We start from the raw sequence: 19,620 nt of genomic DNA, 5'->3' as shown, positions 1-19,620 counted from the left end.
GCACCCCCCCCCCCCAAAGTCCTAGAGGACTCTTGAGGTTAAAGGGCTTTCAGTGGGAAAAGATCCAAAGAACTACTGACAATCCCAAACAAGAAAAAAACAGGAATTGCTGGAAAAACTCTGTAGATCTGGCCGCTTCTGTGCAGAGAAACCAAAGTTCGGCGTAGTAACCCTTCTTGAGAAACTCCAGCGGAGTCACGCCCCAACACAGCTCCCGGGGGAATTGTGAAGGGGCGGGACCGCCAGCAGGGAGACTCCCAATGCAGCGCCCCCAAGCGCTGCGGAGGTTTGTGAAGGGGCGGGACCGCCAGCAGGGAGCCTCCCAATGCAGCGCCGGGGAGGATTGTGAAGGGGCGGGACCGCCAGCAGGGAGCCTCCCAATGCAGCGCCCCCAAGCGCCGGGGAAGAATGCCTAGTGTCGGCTGAAGTCGGAGGCTGATCGTGGGGCGGGTGCGGAGGTCTCGGTCGTCGAGTTCAGTCAGTCAACTCCTGAAGCCGGGGACTGGATGAGTTGAGGGGAGGAGCGGTGCGGCCTGTTGGGGTGTCTCTGTCTCTCGTTGCAGCCCCCCGCCGAGTTTGAGCGGAGACGGGGGCGGGGGGTAAAGAAGCCGAGGCCTGTGGGCTCTCTCTGGGCCGCCATGCTCAGGCCAGTGTAGATAGGGGCCCGGGGACTGAGTGAGAGACCGACCGACAGAGAGAGAGAGAGATGGCAGCGAGCTGGCACGCCGTGTTGGCCGACCAGGCCGAGCTGTTGGTGGGCCGCCTGGAGGACGGAGTGTGGGCTGGCCTCGGTCTCCTGCGGCGCGGCCTGGGCATCGATTTGGGCCTGGAGCCGTGGCTGAGGCGCCAGCCCCCTGGCTCGGCCGGCCTGGCCCTCCTCGTCCTCCTGCTGCTGGTGGTGGTACCGGCCGCGCTGTGGGCCCTGGGCCGCCTCCTGGTGTCCGCCTTCAAGAAGCCGGGCCCCGCGCAGGCACAGGCCCACGGTCGGTTCCAGCACGGACACAGGGGCCGCAGGAGCGGCAGCGGAGGGGGAGCCCGGAACTGGGACAAGACCCCGGCCGATATCCAGCAGCAGCGCCTGGAGGAGCAGCGGAGGAAGAACAAGAGGAAGGAGAAACCAAAGGTGAGCAGAATAGACCCCAGCCCAGTATTCACCCCCCCCCCCGGGAAAGGCATCACCTTAATAACCCCCATTCTCCCAAAGCCCCAGCTCTGGTAACTCAAAGCCTCATATCCTGCTCCCAAATCCCCAGGGACACGTGTCATGTTAATAACCCCATTTGCCAAAGCCCCACCCCAAATACCCTCTAGAATAAAATACCTTCTGCCCTGATACCACCAGGGGACAGGTGTCACCCTAAAACCACAAAGCCCCAACTCCAACACTTCTGACACACAATACTGCAGCATTAGGGTGCAGATGTCAGCCTAATACGCCCTGGGGACGTATCACCCTCATTCACCACCTCCCAATAATCCCCCAAACCCCCACTGAATGTAGTAGACAGGCTTCACCCTAAATCACCAGCAGGCATAACTCTAATGTTGTCTGGGGAGAGTCGTTACCCTATAAACACCATTCCCTGCACCCCAATAATGTCCCAAACCCCTGGACTTTAGTACTCCCTGAAACCAAATTCATCACTCCGAGTCCTCTTACCTCGGTTCAGGCATCACCCCGATTTCCCCATACCCCAAAAGCCCAGTGCTTCCAAACCAGATAACCTACCACTACCGTGCAGGGACTGGAGTTGTTCTGATAGCTCTGGTAACCCCCAAGACAGCCGTCTCAGTCTACCCTGCCTGAATGCAGCATCCCCCACCCTCAAGAATCAATACATCCTGAAACTTCCTACATCTGTGTGTGCTGCAGTGGTCAGGCATCACTTGTTAGCTCATCAGGAAGCCCCCATTCCCCCAATCCCCTTGAAACTCAATCGTTCCTGCAACCAAATATTCCAATATTTCCCCCATATATGATTCTTTTTAAGCCAAATACAAATATATCAAATTTCATTTTACATATCCTCTTAAACTACGTAATCTCCTCCATACCTCCAAACTAAATACCTTTTCTAAACTGAATATCCTACCCTGTGCCCCTTAAACCAAATAACCCGTTCATATTTCTTTAAACTTATACCTAAAAACATCTCAGGCAAGGACTATTTCTATATTTGTTGAAGTAAATCCCTCAAGCTCTCTAATTTCTCTGCATATGCCCCCTTGAATCCCTGATAATTAACATCCAACAGTCCCCTCATGGTAATTTTCAAATCCATTCTTAACAAGTTATAACTATTAGTCTACATACAAATCTTGAATTTTTTTTTGTACAGCCCATTCTTTATATGGGAATTGTCCATGTGTTATAAAATGTCAGCAAATACCTGAAAAGTTTTTTAGGGGTGTTGGGGTTTCCTAAAATAGAATATCTTCACAGTGTGCCTTGTGAGCAGCCCCAGCTGAGGCTTGCTGACAAGGCGCAAGGACGGTGTGATTATGGTGTATCCAAGAACAGATTGTGTGATGTGGCAGTCCCAGAGAGAGAGAGAGAGAGAGAGAGAGTGAGTATGTGTGACGGAGAGGAAGAAATTTGTGGCCTAGCTACAGTTATGGGTGTATAGATGTTGTGGTTCTTCTGTGAAACTGCACATTCAGAGACAAATTTACTGCAGTGATACATTAAATGGTTACTTCCACTTCAGTGTGGATTAGCTAAAGCAATTTGTTCGAGAACAGTTAAAGTGTGTGTCTTGGCTGCAAATAGTTAGCTATAAACTTGGGTGTTGACTGAGCAAACAAAAATGTTTGCTTGATAGTTTGCTACTGGGAGTTGTTTTGTGGCACTGTTTCAATCATACACTAAAATGTTAAAAGGAAATCTGTTGAATACTGAAAACTGCTTTCTTAAGTATAAACTAGAAATTACTTCTGCAAAATGCTTTGGATATGCCTAGAGTCAGTGTTGTGACCAAAATTCCTCATTTAAAATTTGGTTTGATGTGTAGAAGTATCAAGATGCTTACTGTTTTCAGTTTCAGTCTCGCAACAAGACAGTTTGCAACCTTTTCACCCTCCAGCCTCCCACGTTCTACCTTCTGTATGCTTGGGGTTATCCCAAAACTTCACTCACATTAAATCCTGTTCGTTCATTACCCCTATGATCACTGACCTACATTGGCTCAATTTGAGAAATCTTGTTTGAAATTCCTGCCGGGCAAAACCTATTCCGATCTTCACAGTCTTCCCAAGCTCTGAAACTCTTTGCAGTCTGTACCCTTGCAATTCTGGTCTCTTGTACATGCCCTATTTCAGTTGTGCTACCTTTGTGCCTTCAGCTGCCAGTGCTCAAAGCTCTGGAACTCCCCTCTTAATTTAATACATCCCTTAAAACCTCTTTTTGTTCAATCTTTGGTTTTCTAGCCTTGTACCTCTGTCTGGTTCAACTTCATGTTTTGTTTGATTTTGCCCCATGCAGCATGTTGGGATCTTTTGTTAGTTTGGAGAACAAAAGTGCAAAATCATCTTTTAAAAAGTACTTTGATTAGGTACCTTCAAAAGCTTAAAATGGCCCTTTCTAAAAGGATGGAGAGGTGGAACATATAGGGGAGGAGGAGGACAAGGATTGAGACAACAGGAAACTGTCATCAACAGTAGGGTAGACAAGAGATCAGAGGCTGGGAGCAAGGGTTATGGAAAACTGAAAATTGTGCAGAGTAAGGTGGAGTATAGTTGTCAAGGGATTTGACTTCTGTGTAGCTGTAATGTTAGTGTGTTGGTATGTCACTTTGTTCAGCTAGGAGGTAGAGAACAGGGCTCACTATGGCACAGAAAGGACCATGATAATTCAAACAGTAGTCTGGTCAATGATTTCAGTGGTAAGGAGCTACATCCCTTGTGAATAAAGGCAGTGTTGCTCAGAATAATGCTTGGTGACTGTTGAAATGGAGGATTTAAACTCTATTTGATCAAGCATCATCCAAATTGTGATTTGGTGAGTATGTGTGAAGTGGGATAGGTCACAGGGAATGGAATAATGTTGTGGAACCTAGGTCCTGGAACATGACCAGAAATGTTATGTGTTTTTAAAACAAAACAGGCAACGGAGATCTTATAAATATGGAAAGATAAGTGCTTCAGGAAGCAGGATCTAGGGTTTTCTGTTCCAGGCTTGACCCAGAGGTTTGGATAGCTTAGTCATGTTTTAAATGCGCTGAGAGTTACACCATTTCAGTTTCGTTTTAAGAGCAGTTTAAATTGCTTTGCTGAAACATGCTAAGGTGTCCTTATTTAAGAGGTAGTGATGCAAGTATGAAATCATGGGTGATACAATGACTTACTTGTGTTGAGGTAAGTTGGAAGTGAGTGAAACAGTCCAGAATAAATTTCAGAAAACGAAACACTGCATCCTTGATTTGGTACATTGTAGACTTTGTTAAATTGTATCTTAAATCTTAACCTACAAAAATGTTACTCTTAAAATTCGCAAGATTATCAAGAATAAAAGTGAAGTTCTGGTTTGCTGCTGAAACATTTCCTCTGTCTGGATTTCCCTGTTGATGTATGGGTTCAATCTGAGTGAAAAGTTGCCCTTCAAGTGTAGGAAGTGGGGGAGGGGGGAATCTGTAGTTCAGACTTTTGGCTGGTTTATGTTTGAAAATCTTTTAAAGATTTTTGCAAATGCATACTTTATCAAGTACAATATTGTGTGCTGCTGCGTCTTAGCAGAATCTTGCTGGCAATTTTGCACCACCAAATCTGTTGATATGCCTTCACCCTGTACTGTCTGAACAAAAGGCCACTGTAACTACATGAGTGCCAGCAGGCAGGGTCAGGCTGAAGAAAATACTGATGGAAGTCTTTTTCACTGGTTTGATGTAAAGCTGTAATTTTGTTTTGTAGCTTCCCTCACATACATGGTTCATACACATGGATTTTATTAAACTCACGGTAACTGATTAAAAGTATGCTATCTCCACCTACAAGATGTATCATGCTGCTTGATCAGAAATAAAAATAGAAAGTGTTAGAATAACTCAGTAAGTCTGTCAGCATCTGTGGAGCAACATGGTGGCTCAGTGGTTAGCTGTGCTGCCTCTTGGTGCCAGGGACCTAGGTTTGATTCCAGCCCCGAATAAATGTCTCTGTAGAGTTAGCGCATTCGCATGGTGTGTGTGCGCTCTGGTTTCATGCTGCAGTCCAAAGATAAACAGGTTAGGTGAATTGGCCATGCTAAAGTGCCCGCAGTGTCAAGGGATGCACAGTGCAGGTGGGCTAGCCATGGTAAAATGCTGGGTTACAGGAATGGGACTGGGTGGAATGCTGTTTGGAGGCTCAGTGCTGACTTGATTGTCAGTTGGCGTCTCTCCACAGTCAGTATTCTACAAGGGATTTCTGAAGAAGGGTCCAGACAGGAAATGTCAGCTTTCCTGCTTTGCTGCTTGGCCTGCTGTGTTCATCCAGCTCTACACCTTGTTATGTCAGGGATTCTATGATTCTTTGATTCTAAGAGAGAAACCGACCCGTTGAAAAATAGAAAATAAGAGCAAGAGTAGGCTATTCAACCCATTATGGCTGAGACCTTAGTCATCCTTGAGACACTTTAGTGCAAACTAAAAATGAGCTGCTTATCCTGCTCCTCTGCTTCCTATTTGTTGACCAATCTGTTAGCCTTAACTGCAGGAGCCATTGTCGTGTGCAACAACCTTTCATGTGACACCTTATCGAATGTTGTTTGAAAATCCAAATGCCTGTTGATACTGGTTTCCCCTTTATCTGTCCTGTTACTTATCATCAATAAAAAAGCTGATAGATTTATCAAAATAATTTCCGTTTCATCACTCACAGGGTTCTGAATCTGTGAAACTTTATACAGCCATGGATGCTCGGTCTGTATATTTAAGGCTGACATGTTTTAAAGGCTAATTTAAAATCATTTTGACAGCTTAACTGTTTTGAAATGATTTTTCCTCAACACTTGAGGTTGTGAAACTTCAGTCCTTCTACTTCAATCTTTTTTGCGTTTTGTATCCTTTTGAAAGAAACTTTATCTTAATGCCTCTGACTGTACAGGTGCTCTCAGTTTGGCTCACCAATGTACTGGAGAGTTTTAGTGTAACAGCAGTGGACTTGCACTGCAGTATTTTACATGTCATTTTATGATATAGCTTCACCATGGTGGCAAGTAAGTCTTCCTTTACGCATTCTTTACATGCAAAAGCAGACTTTCAGCTGAACATGGCAATGTCAGTAATTGTGTTTCATATAAAACACTGTCCCTTCTATACCTTGCTCCTACCTGTAATTAAGGTGTCCCCTTAAAAGTGTCTATGTTGTTTGCCTAAACTACATCTTGTGGTCGCAAGTTCCTCATCCTAGCCATTCTCTAAGTAGAGGTACCTTCAGGTAGACTGTAGCAGTTTGAGACAGCAGCTGGTGATACTTTTCCAGGACAATTAGGCTTGGATATTAAATGTGTGCTCGCTAGTGCCTGCAACTCTGAATAAATATATAAGTATGTTTCCCCTGAATTTCCTGTAGTCGGTACTGGTATCTGTTACTTTTACGGCCGTTAGTTCTGGACTGTTTCACAAATGCAAAGGTGCTCACTATGCTGACCCTAACAAATGCATTCAAAGTTTTAAAGCATTGTATCAGGCCAGTTTAGTTACAGTTGCGTTTATATAACACACGATTAGCTACAGTAAATTCTGGCAAACTGTAGCAGTTGACAATTAACCAATCATGCTTTATTTCATTTGTGGATTTATTTTAAAAGCAAAGTATCTGTTCAGTTGACTAAGTTCTTTCACATTGCATGAAGTGTTTCTTGGTTTACAACAGTCACTATAGTTCAAAGTACTTCATAGGCTCTAAAGCACTCTTGGACATCCTACAGTCAGGCAAGCCATGACAAAATTGCAAGTCTCACCTTTTACCTCAACTCTCAGCTGATTCTAAGTGAAATTTGGCTGAGGTTGACAGGATGTAAAGTGAGGGAGAGAGGCCTCACTCTGGCACAAAGATATGAGAAACATCTCTTCTACCTTTGAAGTTATAGTCAAATTTCAGAGTACTTTAGAATTTGTGGCAAGGGATGTTCTAGATATGAAATAGATGTTGTATGCCAACAGAATGTTCGGCTTTGTGTCCATTCAAGATGGATCGGCTGCAACAGCTTGAACTTACGCATCTCAATTTATGTAATAAATATTTCCCAAGTGCTCCGTAGGAGTATTATGAAGCTGAATAAGATACTGAGCAGTTTAAGGAGACATTAAGGCGTACAAGCAAGACTTGGTCAGAAATAGGTTTTAAGGAGTGACTTGCAAGGACAGAAGCAGAGCAGTGAGGTGGTGTCAGGAGGAAATCCCAGAGCTTGGGACCTTAGCCATTGAAGGTAAAGCTACTAATGGTAGAGCAATTAAAATTGAGGGCACCCTCGTGAGGCCAGATTAAAGGACCGCAGATTTCTCAAATTGAGAGGCTAGAGGATGTTACTGGGATAATGAGGGACAAGACCCTGGAGGGGTTTGAAATTGAAGATGAGAATTTTAAAGTCACTCCTGTGACTGGCCAGGAGCCATTGTAGGTTCAGGCATGGTCAGCAGAGTTTTGAATCACCTCAACCCCAAGTTTAGGGAGTTTTTGTTTAGGGGCGTGTTGGAATTGAATATAGAGGTAATAAAAGCATGAATAAGGGTTAAAAGCATAGATAACGGCAAGATTGATTCAGTTTATGCTAATTTGCAATTATGCTAATTGTCCAATTGAAATTGTTGCATACTTTGCTGTTGAAGACAATGAAGAAGTGCACTTAGCTTTTTAGTTAAAAGACATTAGACCATAAAAATATGAGCAGGACCCAGCTTTTTTTTTTACTTGTGGAATGTTGGTATCACTGGTGGGCCAGCAGTCATTACCTGTACCTAGTTACCCTAGAGAAGGTGCTGGGCAGCTGCTCCCTTAACCACTGCGATTCATGTGCTGTAGGTAGACCCACAATGCGATTAGGTAGGGAATTCCGGGATTTTGACCCAGCGACACAGAAGGAACAGCAATACACTTCCAAGTCAGGATAATGAAGACCTTGGAAGAAAACATGCAGATAGTGGTGTTCCTGTGTATCCCATCGCTGTTATAAGATCTGTCTCATTGGTTTTCAAACCTTTCTTGGCATAAATGGGCAATCATATTCCACTGTATAGTACAAAATGTACCATTTTGTTAACAGTGCAACAGTATGTAACTGTGTGTCTTTTTAATGCTTATTCCTGCAGTTGTTGCTTCCTCAGCACCTAGATGCTATTCAGGAATTCTGTGATTATTGACTGTTAAGCTAGATTTCTTTTGGTGGATACTTTAAAGAATTAAAAATAACAATCACTCTTTTCTAAATAGACTCAAAGTTAGTTTGAATGACTGGTTTATCTTCTTTAAAATAATTATAAGGTTCTTGCAGCAACTGAACCTCCAGTTCAGTTAGAGACCAGTCTATGTATATTTTATATGATACGCACATCATACTAATAATTTTTTATTAATATCCACATTTGCCTTGTACTGACAAGCATTTCATTTTTGGCATGAGTTTACCCAGTCATGTTAATAGTTAATTTTAGAAATAGGTGGCAGGGAAATCAACTCTCAAAATATGTTAACAATCTTGTGCCTATGGTGTGCTTCCTGTGCTCGGATGCCCCTTTTGCCCAAGTTGACATAGAATCAAACAATACAGAAATAGGCACTTTGGTCCATACCAGTCATAATTGTAAACTAAACTAGTCCCACCTGTCTGCACTTGGCCTATATCCCTCCAAAACTTTCCTATTCATGGGCAACACAGCGGCTCAGCGGTTAGCACTGCTGCCTCACAATGCCAAGGACCTGGGTTCAATTCCACCCTCTGGCAACTATCTGTGTGGAATTTGCACATTCTCCTCGGTTTCCACTGTGTCCTGTGGTCTCCTCCCACAGTCCAAAGATGTGCTGGTTAGGTGGATTGGCCATGCTAAATTACCTGTTGTGTCTAGAGGTGTGTAAGTTAAGTCGATTAGCCTTGAACTGCAGGGTTACAGGGAAAAGGATGGGGGGGATGCGTCTGGATGGGATGCTCTTTGGAGCGTCACGTGTGGACTTGCTGGGCTGAGTGGCCTGTTTCCACACTGTGGGGATTCTATGATGCTAATGAACCTATACATATGTCTTTTAAATATTGTAACCGTACCAGCATCCTCCACTTGCTCTGAAAGTTCATTCCACACACAAACCACACTAAAACAACATGCCACTTGTGTCTTTTTAAAATATTTCACATGGTTTACAGGCACATTGAAACAGTCCATGCAAATACTAGTCTTAGCTACATGCATCCTGAGTGGAATCTATATTGCCATTTCTTCCTTGTTTTTGGATGAAAAGACTGAAGTACCCTCTCCCAACAGTCATTACACCTTGCAATGCAAGAAAGCAGTTCACCACCAGGGCACTCGGGACAAACAACAGATACTGGCTTTGCTCGTGAAGAGTAGCGTTGTGATCATCTAGAGATTTGGAATGTACTAGGCAATTGCAAGTTCGTTATTTCTTTTGAATATGAAGAATAGTTGCTTTGTTTCTGACCAGTAATCCATCTGAATTTCTGTTGTGCGCTACCTGTTTTAGTTCATTGAAATTACTTTTCTGCAGCTGTCCATGAGGTATCTTAAACTCGACAACTCATTTGAGTGGTACGCATGATACCTTCATGACTACTGTGTTCGCCTGCTGCTGTGACTGTCCCTGCTTGGAGATATCTTTAGCAGCTTGCCCTCATTCTGCCACCCAACCGTTAAACCTCCATTCGTGACAGGTTGTAATAAATTTTAGAGAAACTGATGGGTGTGCTGCTCTTGCCCAATACAAACAGATATAACTAATGCACAAACAAGATACTATATTTGTTGACAGTATTCAGCAAGTCAGGCAGCTCTAGTGCAGAAAGAAACAGTTAACGTTTTGGCAACATTTTGTTGGAACTGGGAAGAATTTGAAGCCTGGCTTTGCAGTTACAACAGATAGGATGAGTGGAGTAGAAAGTATAATGAGGTGGACGGTGATAGGCTACACAGCAAGAATGATAAATGATGGTTCAGAGCAATTGGAAAAATGCCAGTGGGCGAAGGGTATAATTACAACTTGGGAATTTCAATTCTGAGTGTGGAAGTTTGTAGTGGATGGCTAAAAATAAGCTTTTAAAATGGGGTACTGAATTGCAACTGTCTCCTCCTGGTTCATTTACTCCCCTACCTTTAATTCTACTTCATTTCACCTCAAGTCCCTCTTTCAACAATGAAGAATCGACTGCTATTATATATTAGTCCACAACTGTATGCCTTCCCTGGGCAAACCCATCATTATCAACAGATTTGTCTGCATTTAAGATGAACAGCAGTGCTCACTGTCTCCAGTACTGCACTGAGCGCTCTCACTGTCTTGGCAGTGCCTATGCAGAGAGGCCACGCATAGCTTCCTGCGTCAAAGGTTGTGTCCACCCATAACACACAAGAATGCAAAACCATTCTAACAATTGCCAGAATGTGTTTTTTTTTAAATATTGTGTGATCTTACTCTACCAGCCTGATATGAACCTCAAGATTGTAGATCACAGAGCCAAGCAGGGCAATGGAGTCTATAGCCAGCTAGCTGAGCCAAACAGATAGCAACCAACTAACATGGCTTTAGGAGCACTCAGCAGGGCTGAGTGTGTAATAATGATTTCACTGGCACTGCACACGTGTCTTTCGACAAAGTAGTTGTCAGTTTCTTGTTCCAGGTGCACATTGCCGCCGAATTCTTGTACCAATGCAATGGTAGGAGATGTGTCAAAAATGAGTTCAGCTGGTCAGCCTGTAATGCCAACCTCCTACTGAAGTGCTTCCATTTTGCAATGCCTGCTCTACAGAAAAATTAAACCAATTCTTCAGCAGGGGCTTTCCCACTCAAAGAACCTCTTACTACTTCACAATCACCTGACTGTTGAAATTAATGAAGCTTGAGTGTTGAAATGGTGCGTGTTCTGAATGCCCAACTGGTGCATCACTGTCCTTTCCACTGGGTTGCTGGGTGATTTCAGTCAAACAATGACTTAACTGACTGTTAAACTACCTTCTGAGCTGGCTGAGTGCCTTTGGGCAATTAAAGATGAGCAAAACATGTAGACCTTGCTGGTGATGCCAACACCCTATGAGGGGATAAAAAATTAAAATAATAAAAAATTACATTCTTTAAAAAAAAGTCCTTTACTTTCCAAAAGTATAGCTGCAAATAAGATAAAATGAAAAGGGTATATAAGGCTAGAAGGCCTGATTTGAAAATAGATGTCTGGACGAAATCTTGGACCAAATATCGTTTTTTGAAAACGATTCTTGATTTTAATTCTCTGGTCAGTACTAGAATGGCTGTTGGAATGAGTGACTTGAGTGATGTGGCGCAGTGGGATTGTTAATGTTAAAGTAAAATGTCTTAAGAGGAGTTTTAATAAGATGCTACAGTACTCCCTTAGTTCATTATTGAATTACTGGACCTCGTTTTGGTAGGAAGGTCGCTAACCAAGGAATAGAAGTTTAATCAAATTGACTGAAAATTGGAGGTTCCAGGCAACATGTGATCCAAAACATCCTCAACAAGTAAAGGATTTCTGTGGATCTCATTACCTGCAAAGTTTAAAGGAGGCTGCAGCCTGAAAGTGGTCTCGATCACTTGCCACAGTCTAATCACCACCCCAACAGGCATATGAGGACAGCGATGGCATCCATGTCCCCATGTTAAAGAAAGTCAGGCACAAGTGTCACTGTGATCCTAAAGAGACATCAAGGCACAACTGATGGCAATGAGAAGGGTGATGAAATGGAAGAATTGTTACAACAAGGGAATTCTGCCCATTGTGTTTGTGCTAGCTCTTGTAAATTGTCATCCTGTTCAGCCCATTGCCTTGTGCTTTGCTAGACGGAGATTATTTTAAGGCAATGAGTTAGATTCTCGAATATGTTGAAGGCATGAGTTGCAGAAACAGAGACAGTAGTAGATTTCGAGAAAAGAATGTGAGAGATAAGCAAAACAATTACAGAGCAGCAGAGTTGGACTGATTGGATAACTGTTTTGAACAATCAATATAGGCGCAACGGGTGAAAATCCATTCTGAGCTGTATGATTGTGTACACACTGCAGTAGCAGGTGGCGCAGTCAAATAGGTGATTCATTGCTACTTTCAAGAACAGCGCACCTCATGATGCTGTACCCATGCAATGAATTTTTTGCTATTTTTATTGACAATTTCAGAGTAAAGACTTGAAGCATGCACTAATATTTCATTAAATATTTATCATTTATTCTGGCAATTAAGTTAACTGCCCATTGCAATAGATTAAAGATGGACCTTGTCTATAATCAGATTGACAAAAACTGCTGTGATATGAATTTAAAGTAAACTACCCTGGAAAGTATATTTAATGCAGATTAAGGTCAAGGATCAAAGTGGGAAATAATATTGTTGGTCTGCCACCAAACTTGTCTCATCAAGCAAGTGTCTAATTTTTCATCCAATTTTTTCTGGGTATGAAATAAGAAAATCTCCTCACATAGCTGTTGTAATTAGCAGCTGATCCTGAAATAGGAGATATGGCCAAACGCTAAAGGGATGTTTGCGCCATTTTCAGAGGGGATGAGGAATGGCTTAAAAAGTGGCAGCCAACAGATGTCGATTGGAATGAGGTGATAGATTTTGGCTTCAAAATTAAAAGTAGTAATTGCGAGATACTGGTGTGGAGGGAAAATCACTGGATCAGTCAGCGAGGTAACCAAGCTAATTTTCTGGGGTTCACATTCCGTTATGGTATTTGGTGAAATCTATATCCCATTTAAATTCAATCAGAAATATCAAGCTAGTGAGCATGATAAATGTCATCAGTTGTAAAAATCCATCTGGTTTATGGATGTTATTTAGGGAGAAGAGCTGAATATTATTTAATTTGAGAAAGACACCAGAAGGTGGTAGCACAGAGATTTTGGGTCCTCTTATCCAAGTCAAAATAAGCGAGCATGCAAGTTCACTGCATATCAGAGAAGGCAAATGGACTGTTGGCCTTTATTTCATAGAGATTGGGATGCAAAAATAGTGAGGTCTTGTTAACACTATAAGACATTAGTTTGACCTTACTTAAAATACTGTGAACACATTCAGCACTGTTATCTAAAGAGCAATATGGTGGCTTTGGAATTACTCCAGGGAAGCTTCACTAGGTCGATTCCAGATAAGGAGGGATTTTGAGATCAGACTGAGTAGGCTCGGCCTGTACTTATTGGAGTTGAGAAAAATGGGAGAAGGAAGCCTTGTTGAAATTTATAAGAAATACCATGAACTTGCATGCTGGCTTATTGTGACATTGATAAGAGGACACTAAAATACCTTCATGCTGCAGCTTTCTGCTGTCTTTCTCAATTTACTCTGGCAAAAAGACCTTGATTATTCACTGTATTCATGCCCCCATGATTTTATGAACTACTTAAAGGGCTGACCCTAGAAGTTCATAAATAACGAGGGTCACGGGTTGGGTGAATAGCCAAGGTCTTTTCCCAAGGGTGAGGATTCCGAAACTGGAAGATGTAGGTTTAAGGTGAGTGGAGAAAGATTTAAAAGGGACTTAAGAGGCACCCTTTTCAAGCGGAGGGTAGTGTTAACAGAATAAGTGGTGGAGGCTGGTACAATTCGAACGTTAAAAAGGCATCTGGATGTGTACATGAATAGGAAGGATTTACAGGAATGTAGGCAATTAAATACTGGCACATGGGAGTGGATTAGTTTAGGATATCTAGTCGGCATGGGCACATTGGGCCATAAGGTCCGTTTCTGTGCTGTGTGTGTCTATGACTAAGATAACTAAGGAGCTCAACGGGGAACATGGCTCCCTTTGAGGGAGAATCTAGGACCAGAGGGCATAATGTCAAAGTAAGTGGACACCCTTTTAATACAGTTGAGGAGTAATATCTTCTGAGGGCAATGAATCTGTGGAATTCTTTATCACAGCGCTGTTGAGGATGGGCCATTCAGCATATTCAAAGTTGCAGTAGATTTTTAATCAGTATGGGAATAAAGGGTTCTGGGGAAGTGACAGGAAAGTAGAATTGAGAGTTAGCAGATCAACCATGATCTCATTGAATGGTGGAGAAGATTTAATGGGTTAAATAACCAACTTCTGCTCCTACATTCTGTGGCCTTATGGATGGAAATTTGCCATTCTTAGCTAGTCTGTATATATGATAATATGACTCCCGACACTGCAGTGTGGTTGAATTTAACTGCCCTCTGAAACAGCCTAGCAAGGCACTCAGTACATGAGTTCTTTGGAATGAGCAACAATGTTGGGCTTGCCAGCAACACCCACATGAATGATAAATGGAAATCTCTTGGAATGCAAGTAAGCTCTGTGATGAGGAATTTGTGTACACAGCCTGATGGAACATTCAAGAGTGTACAGGGTTGATATGGTAGTATTACATGGAAATCAATGCTAGGTTTTATTAAAGATGTTTAAAATAAAACTGAAACCACACAAATTAATGATAGCTTTTTGGTTGGATTGTGTGAACTTTTTGTTCTTCAGATCTATTCAGACTGTTAACCTGTTCTGCTATGAAGTGAGGCCATAACTGACCTGCATCCTGACTCCACATCCCTTAATACCTTTGGCTCATTAGACAGCCCATCCCCGATTTAAACTTATTAATTGATTTTGCTGTCATCCTTTTTTTAATCTTGTTTTTATTTCTGCCAGAGCCGTTCCCCTCTACTTTGTCGATTTAAAATTCTTTCCAGCGTCCTGTTTAGCCTTTCAGCTTTGAACCATCTCCCTGCCTGGCTTAGGTGATGTGCAATCAGAAGTACAGCTCACTCCTACCCAATACAAAATCCTATCACATGCAACCACTTTCCTGTTTGAGTATTTCTGCCACATGTCAGCTTTCCAAATGTATTTGTCCCTATGGAAATTTGCTTGTGGCTCAAATATTTTAGAGAGGATCCGAGATAACAAGGTGTGGAGCTGGATGAACACAGGCCAAGCTCCTCTGCTGCTTGGCCTGCTGTGATCATCCACCTCCACACTTTGTTATCTCAGATTCTCCAGCATCTGCAGTTCGTATTATCTCTATTATAGAGAGAATATTGAGCTTACACAGAATCTGTCAGTTGTTATGGCACAAAGGAGGCCACTCGGCCCAATGTGCCTGTGCCTAGGCAGTTAATGGGCATCATTGCACGGTGCCAATTTCCTGCCTTTTCGCCCCACATAATGTCTCACACTACTCTATCCAAATAATCATCCAATAACCTCTTAAATGCCTCAGTTGAATCTGCCTCCAATACACTTCCAGACAATGCATTCCATGTCTTAATTACTGAGTGAAAACATTTTTTTTCTCACATTACCCTTGCTTCATTTGTAAATCACTTCAAATCTGTGCTCTTGCATTCTTGTTTCTTTTACTACCAGGAACAGTTTCTGCTTATCTTTTCCATCTAGATTTCCCTCATGATTTTGAAAACCTCTATCAAATCTCTTCTGACCCTTCATCCCTTTCAGGAGAATAGTCCCAATGTCTTCAATCTAATCTCATAATTGAAGTTTCTCATTCTTGGAACCATTCTTGTACATCACCTCTGTGCTGTCTCCAGTGCATTCATGTCTTTCCTATAATGTGGCACCCGTGCCTATAACAGTACACCAGCTGATGTTTAAGGATGCTCTGTTATTAATGCAAGGGCTGAGGGTTGTCATTGTCTTCACCACCGCCACCTTCAGGTGCAGTTGTGGTTGCAGGGTTAGGAAGAAAAATAGTTAATCCAGAAGCGGATGGTTATGGTTCATTGTCTTCTGACTGTGTGTTTTTTCACCTAAATGTTTCCCTGCTGACACTTGATCCACTTAGCCTACCTCGTTTTCAAGAATCATGCCCAACAATGCAGCCTTTCTTTTTGGATTGGACACACATCATTGTAGGATATCTCCTGCATACGGTTTAGGAGCACTTTCACCTCACTGGCTATAACACTACCAGTGAATCAGTAAAATGCTGCCAATCTCATTGAGTCAGGCAGCAAACTACAGTTTTGAGTCTGCATGACACTTGTTCATATCAGTACAATGGAATGATTTGTTCCATTGAGAGCTGACATAGAGTAAGCCAGTTTATGTTCGGGTAAGTGAATTCCCCCATTATAACTAGAAATTAGATTAGATTAGATTAGATTCCCTACAGTGTGGAAACAGGCCCTTCGGCCCAACAAGTCGAGTCTCCATCTCAGGCAACCAGCTTGTAACTGATGTCCATTTCAAGCCCATCGACTCCCACAGCTACCTAGAATACACCTCCTCCCACCCACCCTCCTGCAAAAATTCCATCCCCTATTCCCAATTCCTCTGCATCTGCTCCCACGATGAGGCGTTCCACTCCCGCACATCCCAGATGTCCAAGTTCTTCGGGGACCACAACATTCCCCCCACGGTGGTCGAGAACGCCCTTGACCGCGTCTCCTGCATTTCCCGCAACACATTCCTCACACCCCGCCCCCGCCACAACCGTCCAAAGAGGATCCCCCTCGTTCTCTCACACCAGCCCACCAACCTCCGGATACAACGCGTCATCCTCCGACACTTCCGCCATCTACAATCCGACCCCACCACCCAAGACATTTTTCCATCCCCACCCTTGTCTGCTTTCCGGAGAGACCACTCTCTCCGTGACTCCCTTGTTTGCTCCACACTGCCCTCCAACCCCACCACACCCAGCACCTTCCCCTGCAACCGCAGGAAATGCTACACTTGCCCCCACACCACCTCCCTCACCCCTATCCCAGGCCCCAAGATGACTTTCTATATTAAGCAGAGGTTCACCTGCACATCTGCCAATGTGGTATACTGTATCCATTGTACCCGGTGTGGCATCCTCTACATTGGGGAAACCAAGTGGAGGCTGGGGGACCGCTTTGCAGAACACCTCCGCTCGGTTCGCAATAAGCAACTGCACCTCCCAGTCGCAAACCATTTCCACTTCCCCCTCCCATTCTTTAGATGACATGTCCATCATGGGCCTCCTGCAGTGCCACAATGATGCCTCCCAAAGGTTGCAGGAACAGCAACTCATATTCCGCTTGGGAACCCTGCAGCCCAATGGTATCAATGTGGACTTCACCAGCTTCAAAATCTCCCCTTCCCCCACAGCATCCCAAAACCAGCCCAGTTTGTCCCCTCCCCCCACTGCATCCCAAAACCAGTCCAGCCTGTCTCTGCCTCCCTAACCTGTTCTTCCTCTCACCCATCCCTTCCTCCCACCCCTAGCCGTACCTCCATTTCCTACCTATCACCTCATCCCGCCTCCTTGACCTGTTTGTCTTCCCTGGACTGACCTATCCCCTCCCTACCTCCCCACCTATACTCTCCTCTCCGCCTATCTTCTTTTCTCTCCATCTTCGGTCCGCCTCCCCCTCTCTCCCTATTTATTCCAGAACCCCTCACCCCATCCCCCTCTCTGATGAGGGGTCTAGGCCCAAAACGTCAGCTTTTGTGCTCCTGAGATGCTGCTTGGCCTGCTGTGTTCATCCAGCCTCACACTTTGTTATCTTGGATTCTCCAGCATCTGCAGTTCCCATTATCACAAGTCCACACCACCCCTTGGAGCATCCCACTCAGACCCATCCTCCTATAACCCACACACCCCTGAACACTACAGGCAATTTAGCACGGCCAGTCCACCTAACCTGCACAACTTTGGACTGTGGGAGGAAACCCATGCAGACACGGGGAGAATGTGCAAACTCCACTCCAATGGATACAGTCGCCCGAGGCTGGAATTGAACCCAGGTCCCTGGTGCTGTGAGGCTGCAGTGCTAACCACTGAGCCACTGTGCCGCCCTAAATTTACTTGAAATACCAGTAAAACTCTCAAGAACTAGTAAAGAATACGATAATTTTGCTAGAATGCTTTCTAGTATGCAGTATAAGCACAACAAATGGTGAGGAGGAACTGGGGCTTTTTTGTAACATTATTATATTACTTCCATAATTTGCAGAAGCATTGTTTTACATTTCCAAATGGATGAGACAACAAGCTGATGAGTGTATTTCCCTGCAGTGGAGGTGTTCAGAATGTGGGTCCAGAGGTGAAGAGAGCGTGAAATACATCTTGTAACATACGGAGTTGTGAGTTTGTGAAATTGTAACATTATTGGATGAGGTACCGACTGCATCAGCAGTGAAGATTAATTTAGTGGTTCTATGAATAAAGGAAGGAAAAAGCAATATGTTAAGAGGGTGGATAATGCCATTTGCTTGAAAGCGCACAGCATCACGAATTTGCTTGAGCCAAGTGGGTGTATTGTAGTAGTAGTTGTATGTTAGTCAACATAAAACTTCTGGCTGTTTGATTTTTCTACCTTCTTGCCTATAACTGATCTTTGAAGAAATCAAGAAGTTGCCACCGATTTCTACTTGTTCCCATTGTTTGACTCTTCAAAGCAAGACATCTTAAATATAAGAAAAACTGCTGTGTATGTTGTAGCTGCCAAGCATATTTCAAAATGAATTGAAAAGTTGTTTTCAGAAGATGCCTGGTTTTGTGAAATTATTTCATATTGAGGAATTTGTTTGGCAGTACTTGACGCAGGAATAATTAAACCAAGTCTAAATGCTGTGTGTTGGTCTTTGTTTCTTAGAAATTGCAGCCGAATGGGCGAGCGGGAACTGAACCATTAGATGAGGAAATTCTTCATCCCTTTGAAAAGCTAATTGTCAGACAACATCTGGACACTGAGAAGAAAACGGAAAAGGTTTGTTTACGTGTGTATGTCAAAAATTTTAATTTTTATGTATGATGTTCGTGCAAGCCTTTGTGCTAAACCAGCTACTTCAAATCAGTAATTGTGATTAATGCTTTAAACTACAACAACTTGTATTCCATCCCTTTTATTAAAAATAATTCCAGAGCATTTCAAAGATGTATTCAGAAAGTAGTTAGTGGAGCAAGATGGGTGGGATTTGTTTTAGCTGCTTTAAGTATTTGGAAATAACTAAATGGGTGAGGGTGGATGAATCCTTACATCGAGTAATACAAACAAATCACAGTGGTTCAAAAGGATGGCCCACCGCAATCTTGGGCAGCAAGTATTGAGGATAAAATACAGGCTTTGCTCGTTACTCAAAGATGTGTTCAAAGCACAACAGGGTTGAAGTTACAGTTTTACATTCAAATTGATTTCAGTTGACCTTCATTTTAAAATAGTTTGTTTATGCTTTACAGCATAGTTCAAATGTGATAGTGAAATGTGGTTGATGGTTTAAGAACATAAGAAATAGGAGCGGGAGGAGAACACAGTTATGTTTTTGGTGAAAGTGCAACTTGGGCAAAAGTTATGACAGAAGGGTCAAGAAGGACTTTTTAATGTGGCAAATGGTAATGAGCTGCAACATCTGCCAGTTCAGGATGGGGAGGCATTGATTTTTCAAAAGTAAATCGGATGGGCTCTTGGGTGAAATAAACTTTCAAAGCTCAATAGGTAGAACAGAGAAATGGAATGTAGTGGCAAAT

At 43.2% G+C, this 19,620-nt stretch overlaps 1 protein-coding gene across 4 annotated transcripts in view; it reads left to right on the top strand.

The window, feature by feature from the left end:
- The first annotated feature begins 384 nt into the window (after window positions 1–384).
- Window positions 385–19,620, top strand: part of LOC125451875 (protein LYRIC-like) — a 75,560-nt gene continuing 56,324 nt past the window's right edge. For 3 of the 4 annotated variants that reach the window (XM_059646261.1, XM_048529569.2, XM_048529568.2), the window contains exons 1-2: window positions 385–1,123; window positions 18,749–18,862. In XM_059646261.1, coding sequence (XP_059502244.1) covers window positions 707–1,123; window positions 18,749–18,862 — 531 coding nt within the window. In that variant the 5' untranslated portion in view covers window positions 385–706. The remainder of the gene's footprint in view (window positions 1,124–18,748; window positions 18,863–19,620) is intronic. The other variant, XM_048529567.2, reaches the window with a different exon arrangement.

The sequence above is a fragment of the Stegostoma tigrinum genome, chromosome 5 (genome assembly GCF_030684315.1).
Source record: "Stegostoma tigrinum isolate sSteTig4 chromosome 5, sSteTig4.hap1, whole genome shotgun sequence".
NCBI classification, from domain to species: domain Eukaryota; kingdom Metazoa; phylum Chordata; class Chondrichthyes; order Orectolobiformes; family Stegostomatidae; genus Stegostoma; species Stegostoma tigrinum.
The sequence above is the reverse complement of the archived record's forward strand: the minus strand, read 5'-3'. Positions and strand labels throughout refer to the sequence as shown.